The sequence below is a fragment of the Sander lucioperca genome, chromosome 3, assembly GCF_008315115.2.
Source record: "Sander lucioperca isolate FBNREF2018 chromosome 3, SLUC_FBN_1.2, whole genome shotgun sequence".
NCBI classification, from domain to species: domain Eukaryota; kingdom Metazoa; phylum Chordata; class Actinopteri; order Perciformes; family Percidae; genus Sander; species Sander lucioperca.
In genome coordinates, this window is record NC_050175.1 from 6,103,533 (window position 1) to 6,116,081 (window position 12,549).

Genomic DNA, 12,549 nt, shown 5'->3' on the forward strand with positions numbered 1-12,549 from the left:
AATCCCCTCCTCCTCAATAGCTACAGACACAGAAATGGCACATACTAAGGAAAGCTCATTGTGGGACTGGCTCTAGTGTAATTCTGCACCAAGGCTGAATTTCAGGAAAGCGACTTCAGATACAGTATTAGGGACCACTAAGGCCTATATAAAAGAGACTTCAGATACAGTATTAGGGGACCACTAAGGCCTATATAAAAGAGACTTCAGATACAGTATTAGGGGACCACTAAGGTCTAAATAAAAGAGACTTCAGATACAGTATTAGGGACCACTAAGGTCTATATAAAAGAGACTTCAGATACAGTATTAGGGGACCACTAAGGCCTATATAAAAGAGACTTCAGATACAGTATTAGGGGACCACTAAGGCCTATATAAAAGAGACTTCAGATACAGTATTAGGGGACCACTAAGGCCTATATAAAAGATACTTCAGATACAGTATTAGGGGACCACTAAGGCCTATATAAAAGAGACTTCAGATACAGTATTAGGGGACCACTAAGGCCTATATAAAAGAGACTTCAGATACAGTATTAGGGGACCACTAAGGTCTATATAAGGGACCACTAAGGTCTATATAAAAGAGACTTCAGATACAGTATTAGGGGACCACTAAGGTCTATATAAAAGAGACTTCAGATACAGTATTAGGGGACCACTAAGGTCTATATAAAAGCATCCAAAGAGCACGATGTCATGGGACCTTTAAGCATCATTTAATTTTATTAAAGCAACAGCGATAAATAGCGAATAGGACTGATTCAAATATGCAGGTGGACGTTTCATATGAAGGTAACAGTAGTAGGCCTACTTGTTGACTGGAGAATAATGTGAAATCAATCAAATCGGAAAATTAAAACTCGGTCACATGCAAGTCTACAGAGACTCATTCCTTATGTTTTCACTCAATAAATGACCTCATATTTCCCTCAGAGGCTAAAAATTCATCAAATATGTATGAGTTGTTTGCATGTTTGTGTGCTTGGTCCACATAAATAATGGATGGCAAAGTGAGAGACATGCCTATAAAAAAGCATGTCGAGGCATGCAGTATGTGTGCTTGGATATTAATATCTGTGTGTTGTTCCAAACCTGAAAGACAACAACGAAGGCGAGGCGAGCGGCCAGAACGACCCAGAACTCCTTGGAGAGTTCATATGGTGTGCTGGCCCAGGGAGGCTCTCTGTAGTCCTTATATCTGGAGACAGAAGGACAAACCACTTATTTAAAGACACATTTTAAAAGATTTCATTTGATGCTTTACAATTTGTCCATTTTTTCACCTACTCCCGCATAAAAACGAAGATTATCTATATCACAAAAGGTAAAAATATAGACGACAACACTGTATGACAGTACATGCAATATAGGTCTATGACAGCTGACAGCTTGGGAGGTTTTGGCGTGACAATGATCCATTTTTTTTAATGATTATTTTAGGCCTTTATTTATATAGGACAGCTGAAGACATGAAAGAGGAAATAGAGGGGGAATGACATGCAGCAAAAGGCCGCAGGGTGGAGTCAAACCCGCAGCCGCAAGGAGTAAACCTCCATATACGGGTGCCTGCTCTACCAGGTGAGCTACCCAGGCACCCAAGAATGATCCACTTTAATAGGGCTGTCAAAATGAACGCGATGATTAGGAGTTAAAGCAAATTCCTTTTAACGCCACACATTTTTTTGACACATTATTAATGCACGCGCATTCTGTGATTTGTACCTCAGGCCGCTCCGTAGTTTGGTAAATCAGGAAGCGATGCAGCAGTAATGTGGCTGGCTAGCAGAAACAAAGCTCCTTGAGCAAGTTGAGTTTCAACGCCCTCCCAGATGGTTCTCTCCAAAAGACTAAAGTTATTTGCATGTACTGTCAATGTGAACTGAGTTACCGGCGGAGTAGTTGAGTCTCAAATACCACTAAAAACAAGAAAAATATCTAAAGTACATCTTGAACAGATAAAAAGTGCGCGAATAATTTGCGATTGATCACGATTCAATATTTTAATCGATTGACAGCTACGATTTAAAAATATATCAATGATTGTCCCAACACACCAGCAGAACTAAGTGCAGCCCGGCTGTAAAGTGAATCCTTACCTGCATATGTCTACCCTGTAGCCCAGGTGCATTGGCTGCAGAGGGTCTGTGCCCGGCTGGAAGTCACTGACGTTGAAGTAAGACAGAGTGTGATCAACGAAGCCGTGCATGGTGCCGTCAACGCTGAACATGTACTGGTAGACCAGCCGTGGGATGAAGTCGGAGGTGAAGGAGATGACAAAGGCCTGCGGGACAGAGAACTGCGTATCTGCTCAGTGTCTTCATGAAATCAAAAGACCAGGGTAAACGAATTCCTAGCATACACTAGAAGACTCTGACAAGACTTGTACCGTTGACATGTACAAAGACAATTAAAGGCTAATATCTTACTATTATGACAGATTGTCTTTAGACGTGAGACGTGTCAGACTTTAGTCTTTTCAAAATTTGGAGAGCTCTTCTGTTCAGTGAAAGACAGATTTTACAATAAAAACAAAACAAGACATCACATAGGGCAAAACATTTAAATAAATGCATACATCAATAAATAAGAATCGCACATGAGAGGGGGTCAGTGATGAGATAAAATAGTAAGTCCTTTTCATATTCAGACTCCACTACCAAGACTTAAAACTTATGATATTATCAAACACAATTGATTTTGTCGGAACGTCAGACTTAAGACTGACTCAGACTGAGTTTTATGACCACCGGCACCAAACGATTGAGATGACGGGAGCACACCCCAAATCTAGCAAGACTCATGATTTCATTCCGATATTGGAAAGTCTGTGAAAAGAAGCCGCTTGAAAAGTTTGGTGTAAGGTCTGTGTAAGACTCCTTCCTGATTTCTAGATTTACAGAACCAAAGCACTCCATAAGGTGACACTATAGACTGCATAAATCTGACACTGACACGTTCATCCATTTTCATTTTTCAGACACGTTAGTGACTGTAAAGATACAAGACTTACGTTAACGATGACTGCTACCTTGCTGAGGCCTCTCAACAGGTTGTACCAGATACCTGCAGAAGGACAAAGGGACTGTGATTAAGGTGCAAACAGCAGCTCCATGTCCACATGCCAATGTTGTATACAGTAGGGTCAGTGACTGCCAGCCACCACTAGATGGCACAAGCACAGAGGTGGAAAGACTGAACTGTGTGTCGAGTTGTAGGAACGCTACAGTTAGTTGTGGTTTTAATCCATTTCTATTTGGTTCTGAGACTGATTTCGTACGTGCACACTCCATGTTAGTATACATGTGTAAACCATCCAGAGCTCTCATCTCAGGTCATCTGAGTCAGAACCCAAACTAAACAGGGAGAAGCAGCGTTCAGTTTTTATGCACCACACATCTGGAACAAACTTCCAGGTTTGCTGCAACTCTTTTAAATCAAGGCTGAAGACTTTTCTGTTTGATGCTGCCATTATAATTATTATTTTTTTCTTTTGGGCATGTCCACCTTTAATCATTAAGACAGCTTAGACATGAAAGGGGAGAGAGAGCGGGAAGACATGCAGGAAATTGCTGCAGGTTGGATTCAGAACCCTGAGCCTCTGCGTCAAAGAATGAACCTCTATATATGGGCGAGCACTCTACAAACTGAGCTAACCCAAAGCCCAATGCTGCCTATTTTATTCTTGGATTTCATAGATGTCTTATTCTATTTTAGAATGTTTTTCATTGTGTTTATCCGCTCTTTCATGTTTTATGTGAAGCACTTTGAATTGCCTTGTTGCTGAAATGTGCTAAATAAAGCTGCCTTGCCTTGCCTACCTCAGATCTTGCAACAAAACAGTGCTAGCAGTCCCCCAATCTAAAACTACAGGAGATTGTGCATTTCCTGCCAGGGCCCCCAAACTGTGTAAACAGCCTTCCTGTAGAAATATGCCTTTCTACTTCAGTGACTTCCTTTAAATCTCTACTAAAAACTATTATTTTTATAAACTTGCATTTCTTGTTAATTGGTCTTTACATTCCCTGTCACGTTTGACTTCTTTGTATTGTACCAATCATTTTTCATTAATGATTGTTTTTTGTGAAGTCCTTTGTAAATTTGTTTTGAAAAGTGTTATACAAATAAAGCTTATTAGTAGTATGTATGTATGTATTAATAATTATGTAAAATATACTGGATGTTTGGTACATTTAAAGATGGTCTGACGTCAGAGTCCTTATGTCAGCACCTTCAGTTAAAGGACAGATTAATGTTTTTAAAACAATATTCACATGCTCGTCTGTACGTTGAAACTTGTCTGAGGTAGTTACATTTCAAATACAGAGAGCCCACACAGAGTGAGGTATCAAAACCGATCGCATATCTCTTCTCCTTCGTGCACAGGCTTTTCTTTTGGATTTTTCACCCTAATGAAGGCGATGTAGCCAAAATATTATTTCAGTTGGGGTGGTGGACACCTACCGATGTCTTTGGCTTTGGCTGCAATCGGCCTGCGCAGCTCCATAACAAACTTCTTGGCATCCAGGCGAATCTCGATGATGTTGTTCAGCAGAGCGAAGAGCGGAGCCAGAGGGAAGGAGGCCACGAATAGAGTCACCATCCCAAACTGGATGACTGAAGACACAGACGACAGAAGAAATTAGCAGAAGTTTCTGGACACATTGTATTTTGCCTCAAGAGAAAGAGAGAAGAGAAACTGACTGTGGGCTCACTGTGATCCACCAAGTTTGGGTGAAATGTGTGGGGCCAAAAAGCTGCATGAAAGCTCCATTGCCACTGCATACATATACAAATAACCTGCTAAACTGCTCGATTCAGATTAAAAAAACTTTATTGTCTGTCATGACAGAAAATCGTCTTAGATATGGCTCCAACATACACTACAAAAACAAACTCGGACAGTAAATAGCAATAGCTTATACAAATAATTTACACAGGGTAAAAATTATAGTATGTGTGTGCAAAGTTGCATAGTTGGGTGTGTGGGTCATGCCTTTATGGCAGTGGGAATGAAGGTGTGTTTTTAAGTGTTTTTCTTCATGTGTACATGTTCAGCTGAGTATCTTTAAAGCTGTTCTGTTGGAACAGATGGATGGAGTAGCGACCTTTAGAGCTCGACTGATGAGATTTGCAGATTGGAGCTCTGCTGCAGCAGAGGCTGAAATCTCAGTTAAATGAAAGCTGCGTTCATTATTATTTTGTAACTCGGGAGCAGCAGAACAAACTTAGAATACAACATCTGACTATATTCACTGATTAAAGCTGTTAACAAACAGTTGCCTATTTATGCATCCAGCTAACACAGAGCAACATTAGCATTCATTTGGAGTTGTGTCTAGGATTATGATGAGAAATCCCCAGCAGCAAGATATTTCTATGCTTATCATAATGATATGGTTTCATGGGCTAATGAGGTTGTTCAGGCAATCAAGAAATGAATTAGGTACTGCAGAGAGAGAGAGTGATCTTGAATTTGTTATGCCGGTACATGATGCCCTCTGGCATTGATGGAGATTTCTTATGAAATGAAACCGATTTTTTTGGTAATCTTTAATCTTTTAATTACTTTCAGGGACATTTGTGTTGCGAGGTCCTACAGCATTTGATCGTTGTTGTTTAAAGTATGGCTCCTTCAGCTGCTTACATTGTTGGGCTTCATTATGTTATGCAGCTAACCTGGGTTTGGTTTTCACAGTTTGCACGTTGGGTTTGTTACTATGATCGACTCCTTTCACATTTGATCCATTGTTAATATAAAGATATTGATGAGTGCAGCTTTAAAGATGCAGTAAGTAAAACTTATAAAACGTTCTGTCATATTTGCTGAAACTGACCCTATGTTTGAGTAGAAGTACATGAAGCAGGTAATTTAAAAAAAAAAAAAAATCTGACTCCTCTGGCACCACCTACAGCCTGTAGTGCGATTTGCAAAAATCCACCACTCCCTGTTCAGATGCACCAATCAGGGCCAGTGGGGGTGTCTAACTGCATGTCAATCACTGCTCATGCACAGGCTTTCATTGTCCCTTGTGGGGGGAGGGGCTTAGGAGACCGTTTTGGCCTTTAGCAGAAAGGGGGGAGGGACTGAGAAGTTGTCAATGTTCAATTTTTTTTGCTAAGACCTGGATCTTCACAATCCTACCTACAGCACCTTTAAGGTCTATTATCCATGACATTCATATACTGTACACACGTGCTCATTTTGTTACTTTCTATTACTGGCTGAAATAATGCAAAAGTGAGTCAATACTCATCAGTTTAGAAGGTTAAATGATTATTATGCTAATATACTGTGTATTGAACAGGTAGTGACGGTCAAATGACGCCTCACGAAGCTTCGTGAAGCGTTTTCTTTATTTCCTGAGCCCACTAGATGGAGCTCTCTGTTTAACAAGAGGTTCAAAGCACACTGAATTGTAGTGATGTCCAAATGAAGCTTCATGAACCATTACTTGTATTTGTTGACGCAACTATTTGGCGCTCTTGGTTCAAAGAAAAATCAGTGCTTTCAACCCTTTGTTGAACAGAGAGCGCCATCTACTGGGCTCAGCAAATAAAGAAAATGCTTCACAAAGCTTCACTTGGGCATCTCTACTGAATTGCCATTCCTTGAGCATTTTTCTTTAAAACAAAAGCACCATCCAGTGGGCTCGGAAAATAAAGAAAATGAATCACAAAGCTTCACGAGGCTTAATTTGGCCATCACTACACACAGGAACCAGAGTTTGTTACACCTGACTGACCTATGTGGCAATTACTACAATCAATGCTGAGCCTTGTGAGAAGCGATTTGTTGTGTCTTGCAGCTCTGTCTAAAGAAGAGGGTGGGGGCGGGGCTTTGTCATTGTTGGACTACCTTACACACTCTACATTGTGCGCAATGTTCAATGTGCACTTTATTGATTACATCTCCTTTCCTCGTGAGATGTATGGAACTGCTTAATAATAAAGATCCCAAAAGAGCAATTACTCGACCGCAAGAGCAACTCTGACCTGCCAAATTAAAAGCCAGACATTTAAATCTACTGTACTTATCTTCATTAGACACACATACAGTATACAGACATGCACAGAAATCTCTGTGGCACATAATCTAATCAAGGTTTCCACATCACTGATTGACAGTCTGTGTGCTGTGAAATTAGATTTCTTTTTCAACACAGTGCACCTCAACATGGCCATTAGTTTGTGTGTCAGCTCAGAGGAATGTGTTTGCTAGTTTGCTCACTGAAGCTAACACATTGTGCTGAAAAGGGGCTGACATTTGCAATCTGTAAGATCTGACATGAAGCAGGAGCAAAGAAACAGGAGAGGGTTTGTTGGCACATAGAAGCAGAGCATTTAAGTGATTTTCTTAAAGTGCTCGGAGCCATTAAGCATGTTAGTTTTGCACTAACATGATGGGCTCTGCAGAGGTTAGGGTGTTGATATTAACACAGAGTGTTTCTCAGGGATCTACTTTGAATCAGGGGTAGAAGACACCACTCTGACAGAAGAGATCAGGACATTTGCTGTTCCAGCAAACATCAGGCAAGCTGGAAAATACTGAGGAGCAGGGCCTGAAATTAACACCCGACCACGTACCAGAAGCCAGTGAATTTTGCCATTAGCTTTGTTATTAGTTGTTTTTGCCACTGCTGTTCTTTCACATCTCAACCATGTCTGCCATTTCCTTGGATTCAAGCTCAAAAATGTGGCAGCAGATTACTGGGGTGAAGAGGCCGGCTGAAACAAGCAACCAACAAAAAGGTGAGGATGATTTAAAGAAAAGTAAAAGATGTTTTAATACCGAGTGGACAGTTGGCTGATTTACTTATATGTATTTATTTGTAATTATTATGAACTTATTTTTATTTATTTAATTTTACTTTTTTTATATGTTTGCAGTGTGTGTGTGTGTGTGTGTGTGTGTGTGTGTGTGTGTATATATATATATATATATATTTTTTTTATTTTTTAAGGTTATTTTTGGGCATTTTAGGCCGTTCTTTCATTTCTGACAGGACAGCTTAGACTTGAAAGGGGAAAGAGAGGGGGCACGACATACAGCAAAGGGCCGCAGGTCGGAGCCGAACCCGCGGCCGCCGTGCCGAGGACCAAGCCTCTCTACATGAGCGCGCGCTCCACCAGGTGAGCTACCCAGGCGCCCATGAATATATATATTTGTTGTGAAATTCATTATTTGGGCCGAGAATGTTGTATTACAGGGTTTGGAGGGGGGTTCAATTCTTGTTTGATCTGTGCTAGAAGAATTTAGGTTTCAAATGAAGCCTCATACATGCATTTTGGCCTGAACGAGAAATAGACGAAAATCAAGCAAAAGAGGTGGATTTTAACAGGTTAAAGAGAAAAATCCAAAAAATATCTTTTGGAGGGAAAAAATTAACTCCAAACTGCTGCTGAGGACAGTCGTAGTTGTTATACATGTTCAGGCAGGCAATAAAATAACTAAAGCCAAATGTCTAAATGACGTTCAATGACCTGTACAGACCAAAGACAAGCCAAAGAGAGCAGCAGTGTACATCTAGCGTAGACTCACTCATCTCCATGTACTCAGGGCTGAGGCCGACGAAGGGACCCAGGATGTGGTCTTTCTCGTGGCGATACAGAGACCTGTTCAGCTCCTCCTCTTGCTTTGAGTCCAAGTCAGACTTCCTCCTCCGGAGCAGCTTCTTCAGCTTCCTGAACATACCAACAGCCGATTACGGAAATTACACATTAAGACTTACTGAAGCCTTATCTTTATTGGACGTTTAACATAAATGAACATTAGTGGTAAAGATCCCTCTGAAAGACCTCGGTCCAGCTGACACTAATGCAGTCTGATACAACTAGAGCTATGTATCGTTCAAAAATGTTCGATACAGGTAACGATACCAATACCGTGACGTCAATACCGGCTCCTGAACAATACTTTTTTCTATACCAATTTTATAAAACAAAAAGAAATTATAACATTACGACACTAATCTTTCCATTTCTTTTTCAGCTCTTATTACATGAGCCCCGTGTCTGTGTGTAACGTAGAGTTTTCCTTTGTGTCTGTATGACGTTTAACATTAGACAGCCAATTAAACATTATTACATCTTGGTAGAAGCATGCTGCATGCTTATTGGCTCGCTGACGCTGAATGAAATTTACTCCTTAGGTATTGAAATTGGGTATTGAATGATAAAGCATTTTTCGATACTCGATACTTTAGAGGCAACTCGGTCGCTGACTAAAAATGCAACACTTTTGCAAGACACTATATCCGTGTCACATTCTCATTAGGGGCTGAGCCCCCCTAAAGGTTTGATCCTAGAATCGCACCTGGATGTTTGATTTTCTCCATATCGTCCAGCTCTATGTTGAACTGCATTGCATTATACAGAGATGTGTTTCTGTTATTTAGCCTACCCTAATTGATATGAATAGGGTGGAATAAATAATAGAAACACCTCTCTGTATATCTCAATACAGTACAATTAATTTATACATTTGCTTTAAAGTCAATTCGGGGTGCTACGTTTGACATCCTTCAAATGCTTCGATCCGTCCTCAACTCAGTCATACATGCCATCTAAATTATTGGTGGTGCATTGGTGATAAATTCATTTGGATATGTTTTCAAAACAATGGTATTCTGTTGAATGGCTGGTGAAAGTTGAACATTTACTGGCCATTTGGCTGGTGGACAAAAACATTCATTTTGCACCCTGCTTGGACTGTGAACTATATCTGTGACACAATTTAGAACTGTGCTTATGGTCAACCATGTGCTGAACGGTACATAGAGTACAACAAACTTACAAATTTCCATTATGGAGTACTGTAAGCAGTAAGGAAGACAGATCAAATTGCAGGCTGACAGAGTTCGGTAAGGTGTTGTGTTGTCTAGTTCCCAGGTAAGTGTGTCTGAAAACCAGACAGGCATTTAAATGATTCATCTCGGGTACAAGTGCAACTTAGTGGGTGTGTGTAATTTGTTCTCTGGCTTGCTGAACCCACATATTATGATCCATGCTGCGGTTCAGCTTATGTTCTGTGTGTTAGCGTTATGGGAAGTGTATGTTCTGCACTCACGGTATGCCAATCTCAAACAGGTTGTTCTGGATGAGCTGCTTGCCCAGCATAGTGATGCACAGCTGGATGCACAGCTCCATCAGGCAGCCTGCATGGGCACACTGGAGAGAGGGAGAGAGAGAGAGAGAGAGAGAGAGAGAGTGAACAAGCGTAAGAGAGTAAAGACCGAAATGAGGCAGAAGAGCATGGAGGGAAGTAGGTAGTGGGGGAAGTAGGGAGGGAGGCAGGGAGGGATGGATGGATGGAGGAGTTTAAATAGTCGACGGTGGGAAGGGGAAAGTGCGGTCAGAAAAAGACCACACTTTATTTAAAGCTATAGTGCGTAGTTTCTGTCTCCCCCATGAGGAATTCTAAATAATGACAACAACGTCGGAGCATCCACATGATACACCACCCCCACCCCTCCTCCACACAGCTGCTTGTAGCGTTTATCCCTTCAAATCAAGGAGAACACGGATGATTAAAAAAAAAAAACATGGACTCTTTGTAGAGGTAATAATCTTGTATGTCCTCTTCATCTCCAAAGCTGAACGCTGTTGTTTCCTGTCTCAGCGGTGACGTAAAATGCATCACTCCAGCATGTGTACTACCAAATTAAAAGATCCTTCTTTAATATCCATGTTTGAAAATAAAAAAAAGCCCCTCGCTGTATGTGCTCTTACAAATTAAAATTTATGAAAATGCAAAACAAAATTAAAAAGTCGACGTCTATGTACAAGGAGTTACTCCGTGTGAATGGTTGGATCTGATCTCCAAAAAGTGCATACATTCATACAGTCAAATACATCTGATCAGTTCAACCACTGAACAGACTAATCTCAATAAGTGGTGTATGTATGACACGCCAATTCGTATCCCATTTTGGCGTGTTATCAAGACGCATAATCGCCTTTTAGCGTGTTTATCAACGCCGTTTGGCCTCCATTGACTTACATTACCTTGCGATTGCGTGTCAATTTGTGCCGTAGTGATTAGTATGAAAGCCTGAAAATCTGCACAGGGAGGTTGGTTGGGGTGGTGGATGGGTCAAACAACACAGGACTTTCACCCAGGAGACCCGGGATCGTGTCCCGTGTGTCACGTTTCCTAAACCCAACCGTCCAGTTCTTCTTTTCCTAAACCCAACCCCATTCTTCTTTTCCTTAACCCAAACCCGTTATTGTTTTCCTAAACCCAACCGTCCAGTTCTTCTTTTCCTAAACCCAACCGTCACTTTCTTCTTTTCCTAAACCCAACCCCGTTCTTCTTTTCCTTAACCCAACCCCGTTATTGTTTTCCTAAATCCAACCGTCCAGTTCTTCTTTTCCTAACTTTCTTCTTTTCCTAAACCCAACCCCGTTCTTCTTTTCCTTAACCCAACCCCGTTATTGTTTTCCTAAACCCAACCATCCAGTTCTTCTTTTCCTAAACCCAACCGTCGCTTTCTTCTTTTCCTAAACCCAACCGTCCAGTTCTTCTTTTCCTTAACCCAACCCCGTTATTGTTTTCCTAAACCCAACCGTCCGAAAAGTGATTATGCGTCTTTAGAACGCACCAAAATGGCATACGAAATGGAATCATATATACGCCACTTATTGAGGTCAATCTGCAACCCGTCTGCTGTATACGGCATAGATATACACGCGGATAGCTCAAAATGCGTACAGATAACACGCCATGTAAAGTGAAAGTGTATGTTTACGCGAAGTCATGATGTCACATTGCACTGAATGATCTGTGTGGGAGAGAGAAACATGTTCAGCTTTAAAGGATAGGTCTGGTGATACTTAGTTTTCTTTATTGCCAACAAATCTCCTGTGCAGACCCAAACCAACAGTGAATATACTGTATCTACTGCCAAGTGTTGTGTGTGTGTGTGTATCAAAGCCTGCTATGTCTTCGTCCTCTGTGTTATAGAGCTCCATTGTTGTCCAGAAACTATTAAAACACATCAGTGAGCCACACTGTTGCTCTGGCTGACATGTTCCTCCATCACCATGGACACACACACACTGTACTTTATTTTGACTTAATCCCACACACACACCATCCTGCTGCAACAAATACTCAGTACAGTAGTCGTTCCCGAAATGGGGTCCCGGGACGCCCAGGGGTCTTTTAGGAGGTTCTAGGGGCTCCCCAAGAAAAAAGGGAAATCCGTTTTTCACTAAAATGTATCACCATAATTCCATCCATACAGTAAGTAACATGATAACAGAATGTATGACTATTTTGGTCATGGGTTTCATACATTTAAAAAAAAAAATCCTATCAGACGGGATCTGAGGCCAAATCTTTCAGTCTTTAAAAATCTGTTTCAGTTTAGGGGTCCTTCGTGTTAAAACAGACTGGGAGCCACTGCACTAGAGCACCAAATGTGGGTTAATCCGCTGCTGAAAATAGTCCCAAAAAATGCACTATTTTCTCCTCTTTGAGTTTCATTTGGTTAAAAACTGCAGTATTATATGGTGGTGTATTTATTTTCTCAGTAGTCTTCA

The 12,549-nt window shown here is 41.0% G+C and overlaps 1 protein-coding gene across 4 annotated transcripts in view; it reads right to left on the minus strand.

Annotated features, from left to right (window-relative positions):
* ano1a (anoctamin 1, calcium activated chloride channel a) overlaps positions 1-12,549 on the minus strand; it is an 85,355-nt gene that overhangs the window by 3,752 nt on the left and 69,054 nt on the right. For all 4 annotated transcript variants that reach the window (XM_031292705.2, XM_031292704.2, XM_035999197.1 and 1 more), the window contains 6 exons: positions 10,073-10,173; positions 8,546-8,688; positions 4,468-4,620; positions 3,017-3,069; positions 2,103-2,287; positions 1,099-1,204 (listed from right to left, as the gene is read on the minus strand). In XM_031292705.2, coding sequence (XP_031148565.1) covers positions 1,099-1,204; positions 2,103-2,287; positions 3,017-3,069; positions 4,468-4,620; positions 8,546-8,688; positions 10,073-10,173 — 741 coding nt within the window. The remainder of the gene's footprint in view (positions 1-1,098; positions 1,205-2,102; positions 2,288-3,016; positions 3,070-4,467; positions 4,621-8,545; positions 8,689-10,072; positions 10,174-12,549) is intronic.